Here is a 12,227-nt window from a genome sequence, read left to right on the forward strand (position 1 = left end):
CCTTTTTTTAAATGTTTGTTTGTTTATTTATTTTTTTTTTTTGAGAGAGAGAGAGCTCGAGTCAGCGAGGGGCAGAGAGAGAGAGAGAGAGAGAGAGAGAGACACAGGATCGCAAGTGGGCTCTGTGCTGATAGCGGCGAGCCTGATGTGGGGCTCAAACTCAGGATAGGTGAGATAATGACCTGAGCCGAAGTTGGAGGCTTAACTCACTGAGCCACCCAGGCGCCCCTGAAAAAGTTTTATTTTTAACATGAGAGTGTTTTTTGTACTCTATTACATACTATGAAAAAAAAGTTTTCTTTTTTTCTTATTTTTGTATTGTTTATCTTTAATTTTTTGTTTGTTTTTATTGTTAAAAAAAGGTAACTGTGCATTGAAAGATGTGGACCCTATGGCAGTCTAAATAGTTAGGATGTGAGATTGTGATACATTTAATAGGTAGCTAAAAAGCATATAATTGGTTTTGTATACATGCTGTAGTAAATTAGTAATGTGTTTGAGTTTAACCTTTCAATTTTTCTACATAGTATTGGCATATAATTTTATGCATTTTAAAGTTGTGCTTTTACTTACCGGCAGAGCAAATATTTTCTGAAAATTTATTGTTTTCCCACTTTGCCTGAAGTCTAAAAAATAATCAAAAGGAGAAGTAAAAATCTAGACAATAGGAAATTCATTACTTTATGTAGGTCTGCCCTCTTGTGTCTGTATCAGGAAATCTTGATCTTATTTTATTTGAGAAAAGCCACTGAAAACCTACAAGATCAAAACTACTTATAATTAGATTGGTTTATGGTCATATCAATTATGAGTTTATTAAAGAGAGATTTCACCGAATTCAAAACAGTTCTTTTTATTGTAGGTGGTTTACATTAAACAAACATTTTGAACCAACTAAAGTATAAAAGGAACATTAAACATTGAAAAATTGGTTCATTTTTAGTACCCTGTAAATTAAGAGTAGAATTTATTCTACAGGAGAAAGAACATTTGATATTTAAAAAATTTTAAATACATTGTTTTATTATTTCTTACTCTTTACATATCATGATAAACAGAATAAATAAGTTCCATTTAAAGAATAGCTTTTTGTTCTACTTTATAGTCTGAGTTACAGTATTCTGTAATTTTCAAGAAAAAGGTTTTAATTTCTGTTAAGGGCAGAATGAAAACAAAAAACTTACTTCTGTTTTACTTAGGAAAAACCCCATGACTTCACATTTTATATATATTTGATGTTGATGTTAGAACAATATAATGGAAGGCATAAAATTTGGCATTTCGAATTTTCCACTTATTTTTAAGATCAGTGCAGCTAATAATAGAACTTGGTTACTTTTTTCATAAGTAATTACTGACACCAGTGAGGTAAATGTATTGCTTGTTATTTGTAAGCTTTTTAATTGATGTTAGGGATTTCCAGCCCATAGATGAGGCTTTGCTGAAGAAATCTCCCTGTCAGTATGAGATCCCTTTTTCCTCTTTTCTCAGATACCAGTGAACCAAAACTGTCTCCCTCCCCATCTCCAGTACCTCTCAGATGCCCAGAAAAAAGCAGTGTCTCCTAGACCACACTGTTAGTAGCACTTGTACTACAAACCAGAGTTGGTATACTGACTTTTCAAATTCTTTTAGTAACCTCATTTTGGCAAGTCAGTAAATTGTGTGTTTTCTACTCTTTTAGTAATTGCTATATTAGTAATATGTCTTGAATCGAAGCTAAAATTATTGTATTATGCAGTATAGGTATAAATTACTTCGGGCCTAATTTTAAACTGAGTCAAATTACTTAAATCATGACATTTTGGTGAATATATTTTCCAACACCACTTTTTTTTTTAACTTCCATTATGAGTTGGAGGGTATTTTTAAATGATCACAGGGGAAATTGAAAATGTATTCAGCAAGAACATAATTGTAGATTAGCATTGCTGGATTTATAATTTAGCATGGTAGAATGGCCTACCAAGTAGGTAGGTATTGACCATCTGGTTGATAGATTAAGGAAAATAGCTATATCCTCTTAATAAACAGGACAAGAAGTTTGTGTCAAAATGTGATCAAATAATTAATTTGGGGGAACCCAAATTTTTATTTTTTAAATGCTTTAAATAATATATTTTTCTTTTATTAAAAATTATTTTCCTTGCCTACATTGAGTATGAGGTTAGAATAGAAGACAATCTATAAAATCATTCTAAAGTGTTAAGCTTTCATGATTCAAAAGACATAGTGTAGTAAGTTATGTACTCAGATGATCAACTGTAGTGCCTTAAATTAAGGTTAGATTCTAGTAGTGTATTAATAATTATGGCTAATTATACTATCAGCTGTTAAATTAACCAGTAGTTCTCATCTGACGATCATAATGTACTAGAGAGGACAGATTTATTGTTAGCCTATGTATACTAGAATTCTGTAATTCTTTGAAAAAATTAAGAGAAATTTTATTTAAGCGTATGGCCTTGCTTTTTCATATTTCTTTTTCATAAAGCTTAAAAATGTTAGTGTAGTGTAGAGAAAGAATACAATTTCTGTTTTAAAATGTAGGTTTTGAGAGTTACTACAAAGACTTCTGAATGATAATAACAAAAGTAAATGATGTGAGGAATCCATAGGCTATTTCAAATGATGACACTTCATTTGAGTGATTATTTTGGTACAAACTTGGTGAAAACCTGAAAAATACTTAAACATCGGAGAGGCTTTTGCAGTACAATATACATTTACCCCAAAAAGTGAAGCTAATGCTTTATAGGTGAAGTGAACGGGTTAACAGTGCAGTTTCAAAACTAAACTTCTAGTTCATCCTCAGAAGAAATTTGGGATAGAAACTTACAAGCTCTGTAGAGGAATTTGATAGTTACATTATACACACTTATAGTCATTTTGAAGTTAATTTTTGAAAATAAAGCTCCTTTCATGTTTACAAGATCCCACAGATGAATACATTTGCTAACAATTGTTTTGTTCTGAATCTTGACCTTTTCACAAAGAAATTCTTCTACTTAGGAAGTGGTCTGGTATGTAGTATTTCCCCTTCTTCATGGGATGACAGATTTTATGCTGATGGTGACAAGTTGCATCACTGGGGATTGCAGCAGAACTTCAGAGAAGCATCACAATGATGCAGATCAACAAGAGACATATTAAAATGAGACAGAAATTTATAAATAGGTTCTGGAGATTTTGACGTGCTTGTTGAGGCATTTCAATGGTTGAAGCTCTTCTTATAGCAGAGCGAGTGAGGTATTGGACTTTCTCCATGATGCAAGGAAAGCAGGAAGTCTGAAGTTTTAAATGGTGAAGAGGAAGGGAAAAGCTGGCAGCCAGTTGTGAGCTCAATCACTGTCTTCCGTTAGGTAGCCTGGAATGATAAAATAGTGAATGGATTAGGATCATACGTGTAACCTATTTTCTGAACAGGTAAAAACACAATTTTGTTATTAATTTGTCTTCATTGTTATTTGTATTTATGACATCAAATATGCATATATTGATATGACATCAAATATTCATGCACACACACACACGCACATACGTGTTTCCCTATGTCTGTCCTGAGTGTGGGTCTTTTTTGGTAAGGTCACCGTGATGTCTCATTCGTCTTGTGTTCGGAGTGTTAATGACTGCAGTTTTTGCCTCCTCCTCTCAAAATGACTAGCAGTATAGTTAGGTTTAGGGTGCAGCTCATTTTCCACTATTCCCTTGAGCAAAAGTTCTCACATACATAGTTTTATTAAGACTATTTCTCTTAGAGCATTATTGTTGTGAACATTAGTGCATTGATAACTTCAGAGAAAATCTGATAAAAAGAAATGCATACAATAAATTATTTTCCAGATGTTGATTTTAGTCCAAAATAAAATAAATGAGAAGTCTTTTATCAGAACTATAGATTCAAATGTTTGTCATTCCTTTTTATGATTTTATAGTTTTGTAGCATATGCTGTCTTGAGTTACGTTTTAACAAGACGATATTAAATACTGAAGACTGTCAGGCTCAGAAGGCATAGTAATAAAACCATCACTATCTCACTGTGTACACAGTTCTTATTAAAAAAATTTTTTTTTTAATGTTTATTTTTGAGAGAGAGACAGAGTGCAAGCGGGGAGGGACAGAGAGAGAGAGGGAGACACAGAATCTGAAGGAGGCTCCAGGCTCTGAGCTGTCAGCACAGAGCCTGATGTGGGGCTTGAACCCACGACCGTGAGATCGTGACCTGAGCTGAAGTCGGACGCTTAACCAACTGAGCCACCCAGGTGCCCCTACGTAGTTGTTATTTAGAAATGGCCTGTACTCAAGAGCAGTGGTTTCCGTTTGCTTTTTTTCAGAGCTTCCATAAATTATTCTGCCTAATTAATTGTGGTAATTAATGAGACAAAATAAAACTTAATGCATTATTATAGAAAAATTGGAGATTAGAAATTAACTATAAATTGAATGTCTGGAGATAATAGTTTACAAAGATTTGGGGATATTTTATTGTCAATTAGGATATTTCTATATAAATTTTGAAACAAGAACAATTAGAACTTGAATAAAATATAACCATAATCAACTGCCCAGAGATCATGGCTGTTAACATTTGTTGTTATGTAGCTGTTGATCAAGATATTACCACCTTCCCCAGCTTCCAGGTTTCATTTTCTCCCTAATCTGTATACATCATGTGAAAACCCAGTTCAACCAGTAAGCTCCGTTTCTGAGAGAGACCAGTGCTGAAGAGAGCAGAGGGGAGAACTAAAAGAATGGGAGAGGGGAATATATATTTTAGGCATGATCAGGGAGAAGGAGGCATTTCATGTTCCCAAAAAACCGTGTGGTATATGGTTACATTCTGTAGTTCTGGTATCTCATCTTGGCTCTGTTAGGTTTGAATCATATATTAGACTGGGTTTTCATTTGGCTGTAGGCTCTGGCCTCCTTTCTGGTATTGGTGTGTAGTGAGGAGATCCAAACAACTTACTAACATCAAACTTCATTCTCTTAAAGACTTGGTTACAGCCTGTGTTTCTCCGGCATATGTATGTTTGTAGCATATATTCCTCACTGTCCCACACCAGTGGCTGTTAATTTATAACACCCCTCTACTTAGTAGATTTTAGAGCAGCTTAAATATGTTTATTTAATTTAATTACTTTTGTTTGAATTCCTCAGATAAAATACTATAGGAATAAAAGCTTTTTTTTTTTTAAAGAAAATGAATTTTTAAAGTTTTTTCCTGCTTATATTTATTTGTGTGTTATAGATATAATGAATTTATACTATTGGGTAATGGTGGGGAGGATCCCGTTATTAATTCTTTTATGTATTTGAGTAGTTTGTAAGAGGATATATAACAGAATAGTTAAGAAAGGAATGCGAACTAACATTGGTCATCCCTATTTGAACTTATATATCTGTGAAGTCCCACAACGTAAATGGTCTAAAAATTCTGAATGTAAATTATTTTGAGATAAAACATGGAAAAGGAAGAAGCTGTCTAGTTGTTCCTCATGAAATGTGTATACACGAGTCATTCCCTACCCTGACACTTTGATGAGTGGTACTTCAGTCACATGAAACATGTCACCTTTCCATAAATACTTCATTGCCTTTTTTGATTCTGTCTTTTGCACATGTTGTTCTGGCTTTGCCTGGAATGTCTACCCTCCACCCCCCCGGTCTACCTTTGATTCTTTGCCAGGCAAACTTCAGTTGATCCTTAAGGCCCAGTTTAAATATCACTTCCTAATGAAACTTTCCATTACTCATTAAGGTAAAATTGGTTGTCACCTCTGCTGGTTTTCAGTCGGGTTTTAGTGTTACCTATTTCAACAGTGCTACAATTTTTATTTACATGTCCTTGCCCACAAGTAGGCTTCTAGTTCACGAGTATAAGGAACCACATGTTTATTTTGTGTTCTAGTATGCAGTGCATGATTGTTACTATTTGAATAAATCAATGAAGTTGAACAAGGAATTCTTATGATTTACTTTACTGTTTCCAGAAGATTGTTAATTTTCTAGTGCTGTGGCTAACAGATTAACCAGTTAGAATAACAGAATTTGGTAGTTGAACACATAATCTCCAATATTCTTCTCAAGTCTCTATTACAGATGAAGGAAATGAAGCTCAGAGGATTACAGCTTACATAAGTTGTTGTTAATATTAACATTAACCTGAACAAGGCTTTGTTAAGATTGGTATTTGGTGTTTGTGAAATATAAACAGTTAGGCCCTAGAAAGATGAACTCTGCTGATGAAAGTATGATGAATACGCTTTAAAGATGATATCATGGCAACAGGCAGCTATGTTCCTGAAAACAAATTGAGTGTAAAGCCAATAATCAAAAATAGTGTCGTTTCCTGTCAAACTTAGAAATATGTCGTTATTCTAAACTAATTTGTAGCTGCTTAGAATCTTATGCTAAAACCAAAACCAAATCTGCTTTATATACTGAAATGTTAGTTGTATGTCTTCAGTTTATTGGGCCTGATTGATTTCCCAGTGCACAACCTGAAATGTGTTGAGTCCTGATTCTACTGAACTTCCAAAATATGTATGATGATAATTAAGCCAGAATTCATCCCTATAAGATGGGTCTTCCTGTCGCACATTGAAAATTGAAAAGCTGTGTGGTAACAGAACAATCCTATCTTTAGAGTTGTCTGTGACGTTCCGTGCATCATAATTTATGACATGGTTGTCAGGTGTTTACCATTCTTTTCTCTGCACTCACAACATCCGATGAGGGTAGAACTCCTACAGTCTTTTTTACCCTTCCATTCCTTAGCTGGTAATGGAGTAATACTTGATGGAAGGCATAGAAAAAGTAGTTTCATTAATTTAGGATAATCAGAAAGAGATTGTATTGGGAAGTTGTGAACTTGCATCTGGCACCAGTAGCAATGGAGATAGAAATTAGCCCTGCTCCCCTTTTTAAAAGAAATGTGTGGATTAGTTGTTTGGGACAGCAGGAATAGAACACTTTAAAAGTTAATTCATCACCCAGGCCCTAGAATCAGAATATTCAAACTATGAAATACTCTGATAGGAGTTTTAGACAGAAGATTACCCACAGAGTATTTTGTTGTATGTCTGTGGGATCTATTCTAATTTTTAGAGGAATGGGAAGAATAACTCTACTATTCTTTGTAGGATTTATAAAGTTTTTGGTTGTCCACTTTTCCTGATTTGCTCAAAAAAGTGAAATTGAGAAGTAAAGACTGTCAAGTTCAAGATAATACTCTGTTTCTTTGAAGTAGAAAAAGGAAAGAGACAAACCACATGGGATGCTAATCTTTCAACTAATATGCCGTGGTAGGCAACATTTTGGATGGAAGGTACTGTGTCAGCTTCTGCAGGGGTCCTAACTTTGTGGTGTTTCCTATTTCTTAATATATGAGATACGTTCTTGTGCAAAACAATCCTCAGTCTCAGTAGACTTTGGAAAACTTTTAGTGGTCTGCTTTATTACTTCCTAGGACATTGAAGCCTTAACAATGCTGTGTATGGTAAGCAGTAATCTTCACCCTCCGTGTTTTGCATGACTTTCTGAACTTCATTTGTTTGGGGGTGCTTTCTCTGCTGAAACCATAAATTCCTGAGATTCTTTATATTTGTGGAATTCAGAATTTTGCTTCCTTTTTGGATGCTTATTCATTAGTAAATCTGTGCATATTTTCCCAGTAAATTCAAGTATTCCAACGCTATAGTCTGACAGATACTTTCTAAGAATTTTTCCCATGTAATTGATTCAGAAGATTAGACCTGTGTATATTAAGATTATTTTGGGGTTTTATTTTGTCTTACTCTTCGCTGTCATTTTCACAGATAATCTGGAAGTGATTGTCTATGCATTTTTTTGACTTGTTGAATTAAATCAGGACAGTTCGTCATTAGAATCATAATCAATCTGTTGGCGTCCAGAAGTTCACTTTGGTGAAATACTTTTCCGTTTGAGATTGCCTAACTTGGAGGTTCTGTTTGAAGTTACTTTGTGGCAGCAATATTCCACAACTTTGTTGGTCCACACTGGCTATCTTAAAGAATCTTCAGGCTGCTTCTGCCTAGTTATGAAAAGAATTGTGTAAATATAAAAATCTCAACCTCTAAGTTGACCCCATAATGACATTATCACTGTAAAGCTCTGCCTTGAGGAAGATCCGTTGAACAACAGCATAGAGAGATTTTTCTCTTTGAAATTGTCACATTGCTGTTGCTATTTTGTCTGTAAGCTTGTCTTTGTTATCTGTTTATTATGTTAAAATTAATTTAGTCACAGTTAAAGTATTCTTTTTAACCCTGTAGTAGTTGAGACTTCAGATTCTTCTTTTGGGGGAAAAGATGTGTGAAGGGAGTGTAGGGGGAAGTTTTAAGGAAAAATGAATGCCAGTTAAATATACCCCCACTAATCTGAGTGAATTGTTTTTTGTTTTTTTTTTTTTAAGTCCTTGAGGTGGAGTACATTTATAAAAGCACTAGAGGGCCTCAGTTGACTGTGAATGTACTTGAGGGGAGCCATAGGCCCAGGCTTCATTTTCACGTGTTTATTTGGTAATACATGCTTCAGAATTATGTAGGGTAAGAATATTGAAGTACAATTTCTAGAAATGTTCAGAGAGACTATTATCTGATTTACGTAATTGTAATTTAGATAGATTATTTCCTTGATTATTAACCTTTAGGTTTATTCCTTTGCTGCTCTGACCAGCAGTGTTAATTCACTGTGTAGATTTAAGTGAGTCATTTTCATAGCGTAAATAACAAGGCAAGATTCCTCTCTTCAAGCATTTCACAATAAATGGGGTGGAATACTTTAAATGGTAGAGTGTGAGGAAGTCAGTAATGAAATTGAGGAAAGGTAAGGGTTTAATATTGGAACTGGAATATAGTACAGAACTGTGGTTTTTGTGAAAAGTTTTGAGAAATTAAACTTAGTTTTTAGGTATATAGGCTAAATAGATTAAAGGCATGAATATTTTGGGAATGAAACAAATTAAATAAAAGGAAACATTGATTGTAGCATGTTACATTGTTTTTAAAGCCTGTGCAGTTATTTTGAGTTTTGCCTTCCATGGTTTATTGCTTAATAACAAGGATATCTATAACTTTCTAATATCCCTGACTTTAAAAGTGATTAGGAGGATATTATATAGGTTTTTAAGGGTATAATGCCCCATGTGTAAAATGGCTTTAAATGAAATGGAGTGGTTTCAAATTGAAATAGAAGTTTGTGTCCTCTAACTTTACATTTAGAGTACCATTAACAGTATTTGAAGTCTTTTAGTTTATTTTGCTTTGCCAATGTCATGATGTATTTTTAAGCCATGTTGATCAGTGGATGTGATGTGCATGTGGTTTAGAGTTCTAAAATTTTGGCTCCTGCCAAGGTACCACCATTTCCTAGCTTTGTGACCTTGTAATTCACCTTTTTGCATCTGTTTCCTAATTTGTAAAATAGAGATGCAGCACCAAACATACAGGGAGTTAAAAGGATCAAATGAAATATTTGTATACAGCAGTACATTTAGAAGATTGTTCAATAATAAAGAAGGAAGTTTTAATGGACCCTCTTTATTTCTAGAATTGGTAATAAATATACAGTCTAACTTAGAGAGTTAATCTAATCTTTACATTTAATTTTTACTTAAACATTTAATGTATTAAATAATTTAACACATTACACAATATATGACATAATACATTTAATACATTACAATGTTTATTTTTTTACAAATTTTTATACAAATATTTTGTTTATACAGATGTTCTATTTCCAATTAATTAGAACAAGAAATAACATATAAAAATATATAACCAAATGCACTTTTTTCTAGAATATTATTTTCCTTTATGTCCACTGTCAAAAACATTTTGATATTTGCGTTTTAGGAAATGATAGTAACTGACTTAGTAAAGCAACTTACTTTAGCTTTTTCACGTTTTTAAAACATTTTTCATAATTTAAAAACATCCTTCATATTTCTCCTATTCTATTTCATCTGATACTTTTTTTTTTAGCCCTTAGTTTTAAAAATCCTGTCTTCAGCAATAAAAGCAGTACTTAAATTTCACCTTATGATAGAGATAAATTGGGACAAAATGTCTGGCAGTAGGGCATTTATGTTTGAAATTTGAACAACAATCACAGTAACTGTGTGATTTCTATTAACCTGTACACATTTTTAATCTAAGGATAGCTTTAATAGCAGAATTTGTGCTCTTTCTAGAAAGTATTAACTTTTTGGAGTAATATGTGATGTGGTAAAATTCTGGTATCATAAAAGAGCTCGTGAATATCTCATTTGAAGTGTGAGAATGTAATTTGATAGGTATTTGTGTAAAAATGCATAAATATATATATAAAACACCAGCACCAAAGTGACTTTTATATGATAGCAAAGGAAAAACATTTTATGAGTATAAAGATAATGAGAGACAATTAGAGTACCTCAGTGGTAGACAAAAATTAGAACTGTTTTTGCATGTCTGAAGGAATTCTGCTTGTGGAATTATAAGTTCTTTTCTGTAAAAAGCAATAGAGTTAATATTTGTTATAAGAACTTAGAATTCTAGAGGTAAATTTTATTTTGTGGCATACATATGAAAATAAAAATGAGATAAAATCGATGTAATACTCTTTGTGTCCTGGCAGAGATTTAAGAAGGAAGACACATTTTGTGTATTAAACTGAGGATTGGTAATATCAAGAGTAAGTGGAATTCAAACAGAGGTCATAAAATTTATTGTATCATCTTCATTTCTGGGCATTTTTAAAATTTCTTTCTCCCTTGTCATTCCCCCCTTCTAATTGCAGGATAGAATAATGAGAAACCATGGAGAATGGTAACTTGATAACAACATGTTCATTATTAATAGGCAGAATAAACATTTTATCAAATTAACTCAAATGAGATACTTAGGAATATTCTGCCAAAGTAATGTCTCTTTATTTAAAAAAAAAATGCTGAATTAGTATTCCCTAATTTTACATGTGTTTTTGATGGGTGTTTAAAATTTTCTAAACTTGTTATTCATGATATAACGCTGGATTTCATATAAGTAACCGAATTTATTAAATCTTAGAATTCTTTTTAGAAGTGTTTGTTAAAAGTTTAGTGGACTTTATAGAGAGGGAAAAAGTGTTTAAACACATTTTAAAGGTAGGTTGTTTTATATTGTTTAAAACTCTATTAAATATCTACTATAAGGAATCATAATATTGGAATAGTCATGCCAGCAATGTGCATGTTTTATAATCACATGACTGTTCATAGTATCACAGATGCAAATAGAAGCCCAGTCCTATCCTGGTTTTCAGCACAGTAACATATCAAGATGAAGCCATTGTTTTTGCGTGAAGAAATAAAATCTCCACTACCACTAAATAGGGTAACATAATTGAAAGATATTTTAGTTGGCAGAAATTCATTTTTGAAACGCAAAATAAAAAAGTCAAAAATGATAAACCAATAACCAGGGTCAAAGATAATGCAACCCTTGTTATTTTAAATTTAAATCTTGTTTACTGTCGCTCAACGGATATGCATTTATGTAGAGATTAAGGTTTTTGTCATATTAAGCATTTTATTTAACCTTTAAACTGAAATTTATAAAATATGATTAAGTTTTGAAAAAGTTAAGTAATTTTGAATATTAGAAAGCAAGAATGACCAAAATCAGTGAAATCTTTTTCTTACCTTGGCTGTTGTGATGATCACAATATAGAGAGTATTGTGAGTTGTATGAAGTCTTATCGGTGTTTAGTTAGAAAGTTTTCTGACTCTGTTACCAGACTTCTGGGAACAATTGAAGTAGGTGTAGGAGGAAAAGTATTCTAGGGAGGTCTTTATGATGTCACACAAGCATTCTGAAGTTATGATTGGTTAGCCATAGTCTTATCACAACCAAACTTTTTAGAATGTCATTTATCTTACTTTAGGTGTGGAAAGGTCATTAACACTTTGTGCCACATTTTTTTGCTTGTAGTTTTAAAAAGTATATGGGAGATAAATGGAAAACAAAACAAAACAAAACCAACCTAAGTTTTCAGTAGTATAAAGCTCCTTTTAAAGATTCATGAATCTTCAGGCTTAGAAATAATTGTGTACTAATGGTGATAATGTTGAGGAACTAAAATAGATATGTAGGAATTTTAATAAGTGATAATATTACTAGCTCAAGTTAAACAACTTTCATTGTGTTGTTACTGCTATTGCTCTAATACTATAGTTTCA

General features: G+C 32.7%; 2 protein-coding genes across 3 annotated transcripts in view; one reads left to right on the plus strand and one right to left on the minus strand.

Moving 5' to 3' along the window:
- Positions 1 to 12,227, plus strand: part of CEP85L (centrosomal protein 85 like) — a 169,237-nt gene that overhangs the window by 53,722 nt on the left and 103,288 nt on the right. The gene's annotated exons all lie outside the window — the stretch shown is intronic.
- On the minus strand, positions 838 to 11,824 carry PLN (phospholamban). Its single transcript, XM_019418203.2, has 2 exons — positions 11,691 to 11,824; positions 838 to 3,367 (listed from the first exon to the last, which is right to left on the minus strand). The coding sequence occupies exon 2, from the start codon at positions 3,265 to 3,267 to the stop codon at positions 3,109 to 3,111; it is 159 nt and encodes a 52-aa protein (XP_019273748.1). The 5' UTR covers positions 3,268 to 3,367; positions 11,691 to 11,824; the 3' UTR covers positions 838 to 3,108.

The sequence above is a fragment of the Panthera pardus genome, unplaced genomic scaffold (assembly GCF_024362965.1).
Source record: "Panthera pardus isolate Hobbes unplaced genomic scaffold, ASM2436296v1 HiC_scaffold_17, whole genome shotgun sequence".
Lineage (NCBI taxonomy): Eukaryota > Metazoa > Chordata > Mammalia > Carnivora > Felidae > Panthera > Panthera pardus.